Below are 18,650 nucleotides of genomic sequence, written 5' to 3'. Positions count from 1 at the left end.
CAGGCTGCCCAGGGAGGTTATGGATGCCCCATCCCTGGAGACACCCAAGGTCAGGCTGGATGGGGCTTTGAGCACCTGACAGAGCTGTAGGTGTCCTTGTTCATTGCAGGTAGGCTGGACCAGATGGCCTTTAAAGGTCCCTTCCAGCTCAAACAATTGTAAGGAAACAAGCCCAATCCAACAAACCTTCACAGAGCCTGAAGAGGTTCCTGCAATCGGAACTGGGAGGCATCACCTTGCAGAGAGGCCAACATGTGGCAACATTTAGGATAGACAAGGAAATTACTACTTGGTTAAGAAAGCCCAACCCACCAGGCCATCCCTTTGCTGGTGGGCTAAAATCCTTCTCATAGAAGTACGACCCATTTGTTAGTAATTTCATGAGAGCTGATCATGAAAATGCTCAGCTCTCAGTTCTCTCTGGAGCACTCCCAATGCAGGTCACATCAACACAGAATGGTTGGAACAACCCTCCACTACATCGTGTCCCAGAGCACCACATCCAAATGGTTTTTGAACACATCCAGGGATGGTGACTCAACCACCTCCCCGGGGAGCCCAATCCAGTGCTTAACAACACCTTCTGTAAAGAAGTTTTTCCTGATATCCAACCTAAACTTACCCTGGTGCAACTTGAGGCCATTTCCCCTCATCCTGTCACTTGTCAGCAGTGAGAAGAGACCAACCCCGCTCTCGCTGTAAGCACCTTTCAGACACTGGAAGAGAGCAATAAGGTCTCCCCTCAGCCTCCTTTTCTGCAGACTAAACAGCCCCAGTTCCTTCAGTCTCTCCTCATAGGGCATATTCTCCAAGCCCTTCACAAGCCTTGTTGCCCTTCTCTGGACCTGCTCCAGCACCTCCATGTCCTTTCTGTACTGAGATGCACAAAACTGAACACAGTACGTGAGGTGAGGCCTCACCAATGCCGAGTACAGGGGCAGGATCAGTCATTTCTCAATGCCCAGAGAGGCTGTGGATACCCCATCCCTGGAGGTGTTCAAGACCAGGTTTGATGGGACGCAGGGCAACATGGTCTATAGCCAGATCTGGAGGTTGGTGGCCCTGCCTATGGCAGGGGGTTGGAGCTTGATGATCCTTGGGGTCCCTTCCAACCCAAGCCATTCTGTGAACCTGTATGAGGATGCTTTCTGTAGCTAAAGCCCTGGTATTTCAAACACAGAACATGGAGAGCAAAAAGAGAGAAAATCTTTGATTGCTGAACTATTAAAAAAAAGAAAAAAACAACCAACCAAAAACCCATTAAAATAAATATTCACTGGGAGGTTCCACTCAGGGCACGAGGGACAGAGTTTATTTGGTTGTTTTGTATTTTGAAGCCCAGCACTAATTCTTCATATTATACATACACGTAGGAGTATTTCAGTTCTGGACGTGTCTGACCCACCAACCCTAAAAAGGCTTTTTTTTTCCCCTTCATGGTTCACCAGATCTGTTGATCAGCCATTGCAATCAACTCACTGCTGTCTACTTCTTTCTTGTTGACTCCCAGCTTACAGCAGAAATCTGTACTTGTTCATACTGGAGTGAATGCTCTCCCACTCCACAAGATTTAATTGACTCTCATCTTCATTCTAATTCTCTAGCTCATCCAATTCCTGTATAGTGTTCCAATCCTCCTCCTCCTCACTTGAGCCCTCCCTCGTGCATCTCCCACCACGCTTGGTGAGCACGTTGCAACTCCTCAAGCCCAAATCATTACGAATTAATTAAGGTCAATCAAGACCAATTTTTGCAGCACTTCACACAGCATCTCAACATTTGATTTTAGAGGTTTGTTCGTTCCTCCCTTGGTCACTCCCTTTCCATTCCTCCAATAACTAGTTTTCGGTCCCATTGATTTCCTCTACCACTTTGCATTTATCAGCCTCCAGCTGAACGTGTAGATTTCCAGCCTTTGGCACACACTACTGTATATGTCCTGCATACAGCTTCTGAAAAAACTACAAGTTTATTGGTGGGAGATTTTAACTTTAGAAGTCACACAGACCGGTATGCCCGATCCCACTGTGTTCTTAAATAGAAAGATTGTTTTTGGCCTGTGCTGTACAGCTGTTAATCCCTCCTCTTTATTACAAGTGAACTGCTGTGCCCAGTGGTGCACAATATAATTGATGGTGACCATGTTGAGCTTCTTGGGAGCTCCTTTGTGTCATAAAAATAAACAATACCTGAAAGCAGAAGGCTTTTATTGGACATGTCAGCACAGCTAAAAACAGTAGAGGAGCTTTCACATGCTCAAGCATATTTGTGCTCATGCTACGAGATCCTTATTAGCCTCAAGATCCTTTCAATGATTCACACAACCACAAGCCCAAGTGCAGGACCATCACCTGCCCTCAGTCACGTGTTTCTCCACCTGGGACACCTTTGCACAGCTCTGGAAGAACTCTATACTATAGGGGCATGGGGATGCTAACACGGTAAAACAATGCGGTACATATAGCTTTTTGTGGCAATTTTGAAGTTCAGGTAACTGAACTAGGAGGAGGCTTTAGACACAGAGGGTGGTGACACACTGGAACAGGTTGCCCAAGGAAGCTGTAGATGCCCCATCCCTGGAGGCATTCAAGGCCAGGCTGGATGTGGCTCTGGGCAGTCTGGTCTGGCGGTTGGTGACCCTGCACATAGCAGGGGGGTTGGAAGTTGATGATCATTGTGGTCCTTTTCAACCCAGGCCATTCTATGATTCTGTGACATCAAAAGACAACAAAGCAAACATGAAGAAGATAAAGTTTTATTCACATATTTTTAGGTACAATAAATATATTTGCACGTTGACATGTTAAACATGGAATTACAGGTAATAAAAACTTGCACGAGATCATTTTTGTGTTGCCACTTTTACATTCACTTAAATAAGTACAACAAAGATCTCTTATGCGAGTGGAGGGTTTGGTATAGCTCAGTATTACATTCAAGAAATAAAGTGTGCAGATGATGCTGTAGAAAACATGAGGCGGATGAACCCCAGGTGGAGTCAGAATGATACAGTCGGCTGATGGATTTATATTCTGAACTGCTAATCAACAAACTGCCATCCAGATTAGAGCGATACGCTCTGATTCTCAATACACCTAAATGTACACAGCATTTCAGACTTTACAGGTTAGGAAGGATCACATTCAGTAATAGTAATAGGAGGTAGAATTGTGTCGGCAGTGCTTGTATTACTAAGTGACAATAAAAAAGTGCTATTACTATCACTGAATTCAAGAACAGAACTCCTGAAAAAGCAAAAAGGATGAAAGAGTTGTTAATCCTGTTTCTCCTGGCTTGCATAAATGCTAGAGCATGTATAAGAACTCTGTGTAATTCTCCAACGTGGGTAAAACTGCAAAGCAAGATTGTTATTTGTCCAGAGCTTTGGGATGGGCAGCATCTCCTAAGGTCTGGCACCTGCAAATGCGGCCTCAACTTTAGGTACTGTAAGCAAGTCTGCAAAGAAAAATACAGGCTGCTTATGCTTCCGTGTGGGAGATTTAGGCTTCAGGTATCAAAAGAGCCACTGGCGAGAAGAAAACAGAATACTGCAAATGACTGAGTGCTGTGCAATTGGATAGGAGAGAGTCTGGAGGGAGCGGGATGAGCGTGGAGTCAAAAGAGCAAGAACATAACAAGGATACAAATACCCTCATGGGAATGGAAAAATGGGGGCAAAGGAGATGGAAATGAGGTACGGCACAGGGCAGAGGAAAAGAGCACCTAAGGAGAAAAGAAATTTGACTTATTCTAAGGGCACCTTGTATCAATAAAAATTATATTAGGCAGCAGAGAAGATCAGCTGTGAATAAATCAGCATTAGCATCTCGTCCTTGGTGTATCTGTAAGTGAAAATGTGCATCAATTAGAAAATTAAGCAGTTGAAAACTGTCGGTGCCTGGAAAAGAAATCCTGCAAAAAAAAAAAAACAACAAAAAAACCCTTTTTATTATTATATACATGGAAATAAAACTCTAAGGTTCCAAAGTCAGCCTGGCAGATGCTAGGAAAAAATACAGGGCATGTTAAAAACCGTTAGATGTATGCAGAGAAAATTCTGAGCCACGGAATGAATGTAACATTAATACAGCAGCGTTCTGTTCAAATTGTGATCTTCCAAGTAACTACACACAGCATTTGCAATACAGCTCCATTTAACCGTGCACAGGTCCTTTATACAAATAGTCTTAATCTGTAACACTGATTGAAATTATTCAGAAGGTAAAAAAAAAATGGCTTAACCTGAGCGCTGTTACATGAGGAAAGGAATGTAACCTGTTGAAAACCTGTGTATGCACAAGGCCCATTTCCAGTTAGTCAGGAAAATGTGTGTCTGACCAAGAAGTGAGAAAGCCACACAGGCACCTAGAAGACCCACTGAGATTAGTTTTCCCCTTGAGGTTTTGTTTAGTGCAATAGGGACCATACGTTCCACCAAAATCAGCACAGAAATGGAAAAAGGAGACTACGTTGTAATTAAAAACCCAAAACCAAGCGGCAAAAATAAAAACCAACCCTAAAAAAGCAGCGTTACAAAGAACAAAATGATCCTTCCCAACCGTATTATACCAGAAGATGGTATACGTAAGGATCCAATATGAATCAGGTTTTGTACACAAGGCCCTCTGCTCATGTAGATAATAAATCATAAATCATCTTCATGTTAAAAAAAAAAAGAGCGGGTTACAAAAAAACCCTTACATAAAATCCTCAGGATTTAATACTAATTAAAGATCAAATACTTCCAGTACTGTGGTTATGAATTAATCAGTATTTGAGGTAGCACTGAAGCAAAAGCCCCGTTTACTCTAAGTGACCCATTACCCTTTATAATATAGCTAAATTTCTGCAATCCATTCAGTATTTGTTTCCTTCACATTTATTTCTCATCCCACATGCTGCTAAAAATCAAAAAGCACAAAAAAATGATTTCAAAAAAAGGTTTGTCTGCATGAACAAAAAACGCCTCTTGGACAGTGAGCACGCAAAGCCAGATTTCTGCCTTTGAGCATCACAACCCAGGGAACAACCACGATAGCAGGGGAAGGACAGAACGACACAATACTACACCAGAAAACAACTGTAGGAAATCTCTCCAGTAAGTCAAACAGGCAAAACCAATACATGAAACCCACACCCTCCCTCCGCCCTCTCACCCCGAGTATAAGGGCATCACACCCACACACGCATACATACACGCAGTTACTTCACGTAACTACAGAAGTGCACACAGCACTTTCTCAGGTCACTGCCCTATGTAAAGCTAACAGGGGATATCCTACATTTAAAAGTTTTCTGCACCAAGTGATTTTTCTCATGCCAAATAGGTAGATTATGTTAAGAAAAAAAAAACCTATGAAGGACCTCAAGGTGCACATGTGCTCACCTAGTTTTGGTAAAAAAAAAAAACCAAAAACCTTATCTAAATCCTTGCAGTGGAAGTCGAACATTGAAGAACTAAAATGCTTCCCCAAATTGGCATTTTAGTGGTTAGATGGCCTTTTTCTTCTGCAAAAGTTTGGGAATATGAAGTGAATTTTCTGATTTAAACTGGGGAATGATTATCCGAAGATACTCTGCACACAGGGTGCCAGCATTTACTCTTCTTACATGAAGTCATACTGGAGCTATCTGGGGGGCTGAGAACCATTACCCTGTCTACATTTACTCTCTATCACTACTTGGAGAAAACCCATCAGCGTGGCAGTTTCTGTTAGCTGTGAAGATGCTAGGGACCTGTCCTCCTCCCACCTAGCAGCAATTACACCAAGCTCTTCAAATACTCCAGTTTGTTCCACCGTACAGTATGTGCCACAATCAGCTGCTAACATTGTGATGAAAACAAGTGTTACATGACCAACTCGAATTACGTGTAAAACAAGAACAGCCCAAACTTTGAGAACAGAATTACAAGGCAGACCTATCTGTACTGGTACAGCAAAATCAAACAAACCTAGAAGCCCACACCTCAGTCTGACAGTGTACTCTGTTTCCCTTTAAAAGATAAAGCTGTTTTTTTAAACCTTTCTTTTTTTTTTAATGTATAACATTCTACTAAAACACCACATCATATGGCCAATCCAATCTTTTAGTCAAAGCAGAATATACGATTAGTCATGAAGTGAATTATTCTCCAGTGCTACAGTGTGACAGATGAAAACAAAGCAATAAAAAAAAAAGTTGGCTTCATATGAGACCTACTGAAGCCGCCTATTAAAATCAATATAAAACTACTCTAATAAAAATGGTGAACAAATAATACACAGATCAGGGTATATGTATTGACTTACTAGCATCTTTATAAAAATTTGAAGATATACACGAAAACACATCAACATTTATGGAACTGTATCCATTAAACTTAGATAAGACAACACAAAAAACTAACAAATAGCTAAGATGTGGTTGACTGTAAGCACTTTGAGTAACATTTTAATTCCAAAAGTTCAATATTTACATACTACATTAAACGCTTTGTTTGCATTTTGCATTGTATTTTGAATGCATGATCAAGAAAGAACAAGATAATGGTTGCAACAGATCTTCCAAGAAAGTTAACTTAAGGTGTTCAGATTTAACTAGGAGCTGAAAGAGAACATGGAAATAACACGTCCATCTAGCTTTACCTCTGTTTCCTCGGTGGTTTTTTGGGAGGAGACACAACGAAAAGAACTAGAAAAGATGCATCGTTCAAACTGCTCATTTGCCAACAGATCAGTTTTAAGGAAGGATTTGAGAACTAACAGAACACAAACATTTTAACAAGAGACTCTCCTAAATGCTACTTTTGCTACTGAGTTTAAGATATTGGAAAGATATGGTGACAATACAGGGTGAGCGTTGTATGTATGTGTATAATAAAATACATATAGACATACATACATAATGTTTACATATAGTTCTGATACTCAGCCACTGCAATAAGCAGCTAAAATCACCAGCAATCTGCCTGTACTGTCTATACACAAGCAATAACCTACTGCAACCACCTTTAAGGACAACCCATCTCGTCATTAAACAGGCATTGTCTACATCGCCTCCTACTTTTAAATAGATCTGAGGCAATTCATGTCTTTGTTCCAAAGCCACCCACTTTTCCCAATGTTTAAAAACCTTTTTTTTAAAAAAAAATCAACTGAATAAAAATTCATAAAACTTGTTGAGGTTGGCTGAACCTCAGCCTCTCTGGGATAGATTCAAAACCCAAAGCAGGAGCATTTCTACAAACTTCTTTGACTTTTGAATCAAACCCATGTCCTTTGGCTCCAAGAAACCCTCTAACCCCAACAACATTTGCTTATGACAGAACAGCTGATCAACTGCAGATGTTCCTACTGCTGAACTCAGCTGCTGGCCTGTCTGGCATTTGCACCTAACGCAGATTTCCAGACACACACTATTCATGCTCCGTTCCTAGATGTCTTTCCGCTCTTCTCAGTACAGAGAAGTCGCTGTCTTAACAGTAGGGTGAATAACTGTTTAATGACTGGTTTTAAGTATAAACATTTATTTAAAAGAAAAAATAAAAATTACATAACCTGAGGAAGTAGCACAGCGGTCCCAGTGCTCATGGGAGTGAGGAACTAAGGAGCACTTAGCAGGGCCGGTCACCGCAATCACCTGGCATTGGTCTTCAGTTGGCTTCCACCAGGTGCTTCCTACCTGTGACCTGTTCTCTGTCCTGGGCTTAGGTCTAATTGAAGCACTAACAGCACTGTATGTAGAATAATTGTGCCGAACGTTAAGCGTTATGCATAAGAGCGTTATGCATACTGCACAAACAGGTACAAAATTCACTTCTGTATGAATATATTTATGATGTTCTTGTGCCTCGTCACTACGTTGTAACTGGGCTAACAGTATTCTTTACATTTTTTTTCCCCAGCGCAATTGAAAGTACCACATTATTCTATTACTTCAGTGAACAAAAAGTTCTTACCTAGAGGACCAGGCAGTATTTATTACTAAATCATTATTTTTAGCAGCTTCTACTTAATTCAAAGTTTGGACCAAAACTGTAAGAAAGCCAACTAGGTCTTAGTGACTTTAGTTACCATTAGACCTTAAAAAATATGTATCTATGCTACTATAAACTTGCTTAGTTCATCCTTCTCCTGTTTTGTACCCCATTCATAGCTGTTTCATTACATACCAATGGTGCTCTTCTGTGGTGGTTCAGATGACAAAAAAAAAAACAAAAAAACAACAGAACTTCGTAGCTTAAGTCCCCCCATTCAATAGTAGGTGGAATGCTTAAGAGTATTCCTAAAATAAAGGATGAAGCAAAAGCTCACAGTCTAAAAACTATGGAAATGTTCATTAAAAACTGCAATCCAATATAAAGATGACATTTTAAGAAGTTTATTCAGAAGTAACTGAAAAAAACTGTTCCTTTGGCAATACCATCTAGATGGTTCTGACCAAAAGGAAACATGGATTTTACTTTGAATAAAATATAAGCTCCTTAATGTTTGCACATCCTGTTGCGAACTGCCACGTTCACCAGCAGATTCACAATGTCCTTATAGTCTTATATGCATTGGGAACAACACATCAAACCAAATCCTTTCAGTTAACGGGTTTCTTATGGTTCAGCATTAGTCACAAAGTAAATCTCAAGAGGAAAAAAAAACCTAATCAAAATAAAGCATAAGGCAATTACGAAACACTAGCCGAAAAGAACTATTAGGAATACACCACTCTTCCTGTATAACTTTTTTTTTTTGTTTTTAAGTGAGCCTCTAAATACTTCTTTTTTTCCTTGTAGCTGGCAACATCATTAAAAACAACTTAGTTACAACTTGGAGTTAACTACCCCAGGATGCTACTGAATGGCAAAGATCCTTGTTTTTAAAAACCAAGGGAAAATACAGCAATGTTATTCCTACACAGTGTTTTATGGAATAAGTGGAGTTGGAAGGAGAAAATGGGAAGTCTATGTTGGAATAGAAAAAGCAGAGACAGACTTAACATATTTACAAAGATAGAAACTACAGTTTTCCAGTGTCACCTCCAAAGTTTCTCAGCATACTTCTATTCAGTGAAGTAGACCACGTTTAAATCTATGCAAGAATACCTTCTATGCTCTTGGATATACAACATAACTAATGTGTTTTGTTTAGAAAAGTGAGTTCTCATTCAAATACCTCACACTAAAGATAAGAGCAACCATTATCAAATATTCTTTGCTATGAAGAAAGTTTGTACATCTTTCGGTGTAAACGTTCTCTCTCAAAGTCACTGTGGTCACACAGTAGTATCTTGAAGAACAGTGTCTACCTGCACTGTAGCTTTTTGAGAAGAAAAAACAAAACAGAACTGTAGCTCTGTGTGGTTACAACAGAATCTGAAGAAACCGAACAGAAATTCCACCTTTGCAGATCCTCTCAAGTTCAGCTCTTCTTGAGGACACCTCGCTGCTCTCTGTAGTTCAACATGGCAATTAAAAGACTAAGCTGAAAGGTTTCAGAACCTGATAGTTTTGTCACTGCGTCTCGTGTCGCTCCACAGTATGTTTCTGGTAGTGTAAGTAATTCTCTCAGCAGACATCACTCAACTATCAGTGCCACGTTTATGTGGGACAGATCTATCATGTGCCTGTTAAAAGAAATTTACATCTCGTAATCAAGCTTATTCTAGGTATAGAGATGAGACAAGAAGGTTCATAGCAGTCAGTAATAATGAGATGCTTGAATGGATTAAGAGAAACATTGATCAGATGCAACAAATTTCATCTTTTGAAGGGAGTGAGCAAACCAAAGTGCTTAATTACTTACCTGTGGAATTTCTGTTGAAATGCTAAAGCATGTGCTGGCTCCTTAAATTTCGCTATGGCTTTCCGCTGTTGAGGAAGCATCTGTAAACTCTGTAAGGAAATAATCAAAATCTATTTTTAATAGGCACTAAAAATTTCAGTTAAAAAAACATCTTGCGTGGAACCCACTGAAATCGTCATCTTTCTTTTCTTAGAAGCACTTATTGGGGTTCATGGAATGGAAACAGACTTCTGAGATTCAGTCAGGACCCAGCTGAAGCTGTTTGAGCTCATGAATTAAGCCAAATGGAAAATTCAGACTACCACCTGTTGACCAAAGACCACAACCCTTCGATCTGATCCACACAGATGAATCAAATCCTGCAGCCAAACTTCCATCAACCGAATGAGAAGCATTCAACTGGGCAGAGCTTAACTTCACACACAAGCACCTGGATTCATTCACTTGGCCTGCTTTATTGGATCAAAACAGGGCAGAAACAGTAAAAAAAAGTGGTAGGAAAAAGTCATAGGTTTTCATCTCTGAACTGTATTTCCTCACACTATTTCAATACAAACAAATAGGTAGAGCTTTTGACAGACATTAATAACCCCATGACCTTGATGAGATGGCTTAGGGCACCAATTTCAATTCCTCTCAGTAGTGAGGAACCATGCCACACACAACTACCTGAAAAAGTTCCTGAGATGCATGCCTCCCATAATGTGAAAGCAGCATTTTGCAATGCAAAACCGAGCCACCGAGGCTGGTGGTGTTCAAAGAGCGTTTGGATGTTGTGTTAAGGGACATGGTTTAGCGAGAACCATTCATGAAGGGCGGATGGTTGGACTGGATGATCCTGTGGGTCTCTTCCAACCTTAGTGATTCTATGATTCTATGAAAACACAAGTAGTATTGAGGCCTCCAAAACTGCAGCATGCCTCAGACAGGGAGCAGAACTCACGTCCACGCTTCCTATCACAGGAGGAAATGCCATGGTGACTCCAGAGAGTCCTGTGGTCTTTGTAATAATACAAACATAGAATCTCCAGAGTTTCTATGGAAGGTACCCGTACAAAAGTAACAAATACCTTTAGACAAAGGGGTGTTCTTTGGGAAACCATAATCAACCCCACTCTGATACATTCATCAAGAGTGCCATGCTTTGAGATGTCTTTGTGAAATAATTTTTAATCCAACCAACATGTTTCCCGTTTGTTCAATCTAATGTACCGTTTTAAGCAAGATGTCAAATACCAGGATGAAATGTGCTACTAAGATTGCCTACTTATAATCTTCTTGAGCAGGTAAGACTCGAGTTGATAGCATGCTTATTTAGCAAGAGCTGTGGCACCCGATAGTCATATTTCTTTATTTTTAGGTCTGGCAATGCAGCTTTAGGCTCTTTCTGCAACTTAATCTATCCGTGGATTTTGAAGTCATTAATTTTGGCAGTAGCTACCTTGCATCACCTTGTAATTGAAAGGAAACTCCTCCACAAAATAACAGAAGTTTAATACTTCCATCGCTCCTACAATTTTGAAGTGAAAGCAGAGGAAAAGTCAAGGAAATTATCTGCTTCAAATTTGAAATGATTGAGAAAAGAGTGAGAAAGAAAACCAGAAAGAAACCAGACCTCATAGTATAAACACTCAATCAAATAAAATGGCAATGTTCTTTATTTACGAGACCTGCTGATAGCAAAAACAAAGTCACCATATTTTTTTCTCAGATATATGATTCAGCAAATCTGTAAGGTTCAGGTGGTTAATTTGCACTGCACACCTTTTGGAAAGCTTGCTACAAGAGAAAGGTTCAGCTAAGTCACTGCAGTTTATTGGTTGAAGATAAATAGTTGGTTTAAAGATAAATAGAATTTATCTTTAAAAAATACTGGACAGATCTGTTTTTTTAATCAGGAGGCTCATTACAAGGCAAAGTACATTTTACCAACATGAATACAGTCAAGTTCCACAAAGCGCCTAAAAAGGAACTTGGAAAACTCAGTTCTCTGATGAGTTATTTGCTGGAGTGGATGAAGGAAGTATTCAAGTTTGTATTTATCTCCTTTACAGATGTCCCTTATAATCTACAGAGCTGTAGTTAATATACATTCTCTTACAGTCACTTACCAGGCTAGACTGAATGCGAAGTTTTAAAAAATGTTTTCAGATGATTTTTCAATGGAAGCAGCAACCATATCTTTCCAAATTCCCCCTTTATTCAGTTCCCCTGACAGTATTTTATATTTCAAAGCCTCAGTGTAAATTCTAGCAGTCATTATTTTCCCACATTCACCCAGTTAATGCATCCAGATGCGAGCCACCTAAGTGGCACAGATGGGCGTGCCACCTCCAATTGGAAGAGCTGTCCAAAAAAATCTACTTCAAACAGCTTTCATAAATATACTCAGCCTTCACGAGACCTGAATTATAGTAGAGAAAATGATGCAGAATAACTTTGTGTTTGTCTTGTTAAGGTATAAAAAAAGGTTTGGTCTTAATAAGGAAGAAATTAGACAACTACTAAGCTAATTTACTTGGACTATATGAACACCATAGCTTGCAATACCACCACAATACCTTTGTTGATAACAATTTTTAATATCTCAACATGGGACATGGTCAACATCATGTTTTCAGATTATTACCTATCATACCTTGCATTCATACCTGCTAACAGAAGTCTCTTGAAAAGGTCTGCTGTCATTGTGAGACAATATAGACTTCCTTACACTGCAACTTAAACCCTGAACTTTACGCTTACATGGTTAAAGGAACAACAATGCTGATTGTCAGGCACAGAACAAGTCAGTACAATTTTGCTGGAGTGTGTAGGTCCTGACCTGCTGCTATCCTGAGCCTGAACAGATGGGCTATCGGCTGGGAATACAAACAAGTGTTCCACTTCAGTGGTAACCTGAAATAAAATAACTGCATATTCATCTTACTGGATGATTTCTGTCTCCTTGAATTGTGGATGATACGTAGCTTAGATCTTGCACTTAAGCGATGCTAACAGCAATATTCTGGTGAAACTGGTTTAGTGTATTACCTGCAGAATTTCATACCTTAAAGGTGTTTTTTTTTTTTCCAAGGCATTACCTTTATATACTTACTCCATAAGTTTTTCCTAGATGCTAGGAAAAAACATACAAAATCAGTCAATTCTGAATATCTTAATCACACTACCTTACTAGTTTAACATCATTATTTTTGTCGCCATTCTGGAATAAATTAGCAGCCATTGCTTTCAGTGATCAAGTCAGTATTTCCAGCATCCATATTTTCAGGATAGCCTGAGTGCTCACACATTCATTACAAGGTCATCTTGAAATAACCTCCTAGAAAGCAGTTCACCACACAGACCACGCACTGTATTGTAGCCAGATTACTTGTAAGGAATGCTCTAGCAAGTTTCCAAAATTACTGGTATTACTGTGTAAGGCATTTCATTAATTAACTTGTGTAAGTATTTATTGTTTGCAAATACATTAAGTAAAATCTTAGCTATTGCAGAGCAAGTATAAAAACAGATGCTCATCTGTAATGTTTTCAGTATGATTGTTGCTTCCCACAATGTACCTCATTTATATTTCCAGCAGAATATTGTATTTCATGAGAGATTTAAATGTTCATGATTTCTTTTCATACTGCTCATCTAATTCTGGAGAAGATTTTATGGCAACTTGAAGAGAATTATGTATGATTCTATAGATGACTAAATCAACTAATCTAATATTTGTACATTTTTAACTATATTTTTAACTATAGATCTTGTTTGCTTTTGGAGCTAAATGACCTTTAGTTGAAATTACTCCATGTTCAGAGAAGAGTTTTTCTATTTAATAGCTAATTTCATGAACAGAAATGACATGATTTTAAAGGAAGCAGTTAAATCTAATTTTTGGGCTATCAGCCTCAATGGCCGCTCAACCATCTGCCTAAAGCATTACTCTGTGGATGTTCCTCCTACAAATTTCCATAGAAGCAGCCTTGAAGTGAAAGAGCTACCATGGCAGCAGGCTGGAGAAACCACTGCCAATGTAAGGTCAGAAAAATACAGATCAGTATGAAAAATAATTCTCCAGCAGCTGACAGCCAGTGGGAACCATGAAAATTTTTCATCCCAAAGAAAACATTTCTACTTGACAATATTTAATATAGGCAGCATTTGCAAAATTCTACTTTGCTCAAACAAGGTTTTGTGTATCATTCGAACCAATGATGCCAACTGGTTCTACTGCAAGTCCCTGCAAAAATATCACTCATTTGGAATAAGTGCTAGCTGTCCAGCAACATCACATTCCCAACAACATCTCAAGTAGACTGCAGTGGGCTAAGGACCATTAAACAGGTCTTCATATGCTCCTACTGACACCTATTCTCTCATTTTGAAATATCTAGTACTAAGATAAACCTCACCCTTATGTTCTCCATTATAACGATTAAAGCATGAGTCTATATTTCCCAACATACATATCATGCTTCCCTTGGTCTGAATTCAGTATTATTTCATTAGCTACTGATTTTGCAGAGTGCCAAAGGTGAGTCAAGGAAGGCTGGGGAAAGGCCAGCCACACAGCACTGCCTTTGGAGATGCACTGCTTCTACCAAGAGTTACTTCACTGCCCATTTAATGCAGGGACACTGAAATTTCCTCGACAGGAGATTTCAGTGTTGCCACATTGCACTCCACAACAACCTCCTCCACGAGCAATTCCTAAACTGAAGTATCACAATCCTTCCAAGCATCACAGCTCTGAAAAAAACAACTTAATTCACATTTTCTCTTTAAGTTGACCCAGTCAGACATCAGAGAATGAAAACCCCTTCCCGGATCCACTCAGGTGTAAAGGATTGACAACGCAATAACTACTAGGGGATTTCAAATGACTTGCTAGTTTACAGATTAGGGCATCCAGATCTACTATATGGCTCTTACTGGAGATCAGCCCGAGATCAAGGTGAGATCAGAGGTATTCTATGCATTTTCTCATATGACTCTGGAGTAGTAAAAGAGAAATTACATCCTGACACAGCCTCAGTATTAAAAAAGTAAAATGTTTAGGGCCAGGAAGGAGTATTTTATAAAAAGGATTTAGGAAGCACAGAGCTCATATTGATCTTGATTATCTCCTTTTTCCGTTTCTTTAGACACTGTCACAGGAAGATACAGATCTTGAGTAGGATGGAAAATGAAATAGTTGCAAACAGCCAGAATTTCATGAACACTCAATGCTTTTGATTGAGAGCTTGCCTACAGCTTTTTTTAAAAAAAACATATTAAATTTAACAACTCTAAAGCATCAGAAGCACTGACATTTTCTACAACTGAACTGTTAACAGTGACTAAAGAATGAACATTATAAAATGACCGTTCCCTCTACAGATATTCCTTTAGACCTACAAACTGGTCTCAAATTCCTCCTTTGAACATGCTTTATTCTTAAACCTACTCTTTTCCAGTATTCACAAAAATAATATTCAAACAAGCTGTATGATAATAGCAATGCAATAATCTCACAATAACGAGATGAGCAACAGGGATGATCTATGGTCAAGATGAAGAGCTTCTCCAGCTCACACACTGCTCTACAGTTGAACTGGACAGGCTCATTATGGAGTTGCTCTTTTCTCTCCCAGCCCAAGGACAGGGCAGGACTGACTATGCCTTCTTCCACAGTCAATGGAGAGAGAGTCAGCTGCAACAGCTGAAAATGCTTTTTTTTTTTTTTTTTTTTTACAGGCACGAAGAACAAACAGGTCACCAGAGCAGTGCTGTGCACCCCATGAGCTGTGTCACATGGAGAAGAACCCTGCTGATCCTGGAAGAGCACTCATGTTCTGGGCACACTCATCTACATGTGCTTGTCATTTCCATTACTAAGCCTTTTACCCTTAAAGATAAAATCAGCTTTGCATACAGCATTGGTGCAGACAACTGTCTTTCCTCTAACTGAGCACTAGGTAGCACTATCACTCTAAGAAAGCAATGAGAAGCATATCAACAAGGAAACTCTTTTCCCCTTTTGTGACCAGAAAAGCAATAACTACATACATTATCAGAGTAAAACACATAGTTGTAAAAGCATTCAAAATACAACTACAATCACGGCATTCTAATCACCTCTGATACATAACAGTGGCTCCCCACTCCACTGTTTATTGCTTTTAAGACATCAAAATTAATGATCCTTCCTAAAGCAATACTGGGAATTTGCACTGATACTTTCTGCTCAGAAGCACCTGATGAAAGAAAATATGATATAAGACATTTATGGAACAACTGCGCACTGATTACTCAGTAAAATGAAGAATAAGGAAATAGCGATGCAGAAAAGGACCACTTCTCCCCTGTATACCTCACTGTCCACACTTGTGAAATAAGTCTCAAAAAAGTTGAGTAATTTCTAGACTTCTAAAAGTCTGACTTGAAATGCAGAATTATCAGCCTCCAGCATCATAAGCTAATTCAGCCACCTCTTTCAAGTACGGCTTCCATATACCCAGTGAGGTGAAAGTTGATGATTTAGAACTTACCAAAGGTACAGCTGACACTACTGCAAGAACACAAGTCCTGTAACAGACATGCATATACCAAATCCCACTGGGAAATTACTTAATTTATTACCCATAAGCATACCCTCCTAAACTGGTCTGTGACACCACATTAAGAAACCATCATTCATAGTCTGCTAAAAAAATACAGCAAGTACTGAAAACATTCTTCAGCACATCTCAACAGCTTCTCTCAATTCTGAATGCTTCCTAGCAGGATTTCTTTTAATCTCCTTCTAATATTCTCATGTAAGATTTAGCAAGTAAACACTGACTAAACGTGTTTTGGAACTGTATGAATAATTTCCTCGAGTACTACGGAACATGAAGGGACAAAGTATTTTGTGAGAGTGCTTTTGCCTTCACAAACAAATTAAACCTCTCTGAATTGACGACATAAATAATTCAGCTTTATTCCATTTACTAAATTGGGAAAAAGTGAGGCAGAGCGTACATCTCTAGGAAAGCACCATGTTCTACAGCAGAGAGATAATCTTATTCATAAACAAGTCTCTGAGCAACTGAGTAGCTCCAATTAATGCATTGCATTTGTCTGAAAGTGTTGATCCTGTCAAAACAAGCACCCAAAATGGAAAAATTTGAGTAAAAAAACCCGTTGTAATCATCTGTATGTTTCATTATCCACTGAGTGATATTTTTGAATGTACCAAAAAGGCAGAAATGGCCTTGTAAGCCCTCCAGTGCTTTGAAAGCCTCCTGGTTTTGCTTAAAGTCAGTTTTAGTGACACAATACTTCAGGAGGCAGCTTATGAACAGAAGCTTTGCAGCAGATACACAGCCATGTATGTCATAACCTTGCTTACAAGCCCCTCACCCACCAAGGGGGATCTTCCAAAAAATAAATACAGAAAATCCTTGGAACCAGAATGTGTTTCCATTTGAAAAAGCAAATAGTGCTACATGGTGTAACACCTGAAATGAGTAGCCTTCTTTAAATACTGTTACCCTACGATTGCAACAACAGGATTCACAGAGCATAGGTGCAAGCCAACAATAAAAGCAGCAACAGAATATTTGGTTTTATATGATAATTTGGCTTTAACAAAACCCCACAGAACGGATATGCTTATGTTATACATAGAAACAATGGAGGCAGTAGAAGAACTCCAAAATGAAGGAGAATCTTTTGCAGCAGGTACGTAATGGTTAGCAAAATTCTACTGTACCTCCTCTGCTGCAATATAATCACGAGCTTGTCTTTGCTATCAGGTGTAGTGTGCGTGCGGAGGGGGGGGTGCCTTCAAACATAAATTACCAATAAACACACATTGTATTTAGTGTCAGGGAATTAATTGAGCTTTCCGGAATGAAAGACTTTTGGCACAAAAATTATAAACCAAGGTTGACCTACCTGAATGGGTCCCACTGACATCAGCAGGTTTTTCAGTTGGACATCAGTAGTTGATGAAGAAAGCCCTTCAACTGACACAACACAGGGCTGAGGTTTGCACTCCACCACTCGCAGGTTCTGTTTATTTGGCATCAAGCGTCCTCGGCCCATCTGGCCTGCTACTCCTCTGCCTCTCCCATGCATAATGACCTGCCAACAACAAAAGTAACAGTATTTTGATTTACTTACCCAGTGCTTCTGTTAACTACGTTTGACAGATGATAGGAAAGTTAGCAATTTACTTAAAAACTTGATTCGTGTACACGTTGATTTAAAACAGCTTGTTGCTGATAGCTTATTTGAAAGGCCACATATTAACACATCCATCCACACCTTATACAAACCTAATTTAGAGGGACAGAGAGTTAGGGATGATACCAAGGCTAAAAGCCTCAGCTTTAGCATAATTAGCCAAGCAGTGCAAGTCCCACACCAAAATATATATGCTGCTCACATCAGCAAGGCATATGCCTGGCTCCCACATTTTGAGTCTAGTCAACAAAGACAGTGATACCTCTCCTCTTTCTCATCTCAGCCCACAGATAAATCTGATGTACACAGGAGACCAGCAAACTGCCCCAAGTGCTTCCAGTCTCTACCATATCAACCATTAGTCTGTTACTGGGATGGAGTACTTGTGTATAGTGAACAATTTTTTTTTTAAAGCCCCTTTTTCTCCCAAATCCCACAGGATCTGAAACCACAGTATTTGTCAGAGCAGGAAACACGCGACCATTCTTGTAAATTCAAGGTTGAATGAAAAGAGAGAGAAAAATTAACAATGAAACAGCAACAAACATTAAACAATTAACACGTAACATTGAGTTAACACTCAACACTTTCTCTTCTGGAGCCGGATTCGTGCTTGGAAAGCCTATCAAAGGTCAACAACTCTTCCTCTCTGCATCAGCAAGGAAAATTTAT

At 39.4% G+C, this 18,650-nt stretch overlaps 1 protein-coding gene across 8 annotated transcripts in view; it reads right to left on the bottom strand.

Moving 5' to 3' along the window:
* Positions 1–1,290: 1,290 nt before the first annotated feature.
* Positions 1,291–18,650, bottom strand: part of RBM33 (RNA binding motif protein 33) — a 94,247-nt gene continuing 76,887 nt past the window's right edge. For 4 of the 8 annotated variants that reach the window (XM_025148307.3, XM_025148308.3, XM_025148310.3 and 1 more), the window contains 3 exons: positions 17,688–17,876; positions 9,777–9,865; positions 1,291–2,709 (listed from right to left, as the gene is read on the bottom strand). In XM_025148307.3, coding sequence (XP_025004075.2) covers positions 2,487–2,709; positions 9,777–9,865; positions 17,688–17,876 — 501 coding nt within the window. In that variant the 3' untranslated portion in view covers positions 1,291–2,486. Of the gene's footprint in view, positions 2,710–2,739; positions 9,598–9,776; positions 9,866–17,687; positions 17,877–18,650 lie in introns of those variants that run through there. The other 4 variants (XM_004939156.5, XM_418548.8, XM_004939158.5 and 1 more) reach the window with 1 other exon arrangement.

This window comes from Gallus gallus, chromosome 2, assembly GCF_016699485.2.
Source record: "Gallus gallus isolate bGalGal1 chromosome 2, bGalGal1.mat.broiler.GRCg7b, whole genome shotgun sequence".
Lineage (NCBI taxonomy): Eukaryota > Metazoa > Chordata > Aves > Galliformes > Phasianidae > Gallus > Gallus gallus.
The sequence above is the reverse complement of the archived record's forward strand: the minus strand, read 5'-3'. Positions and strand labels throughout refer to the sequence as shown.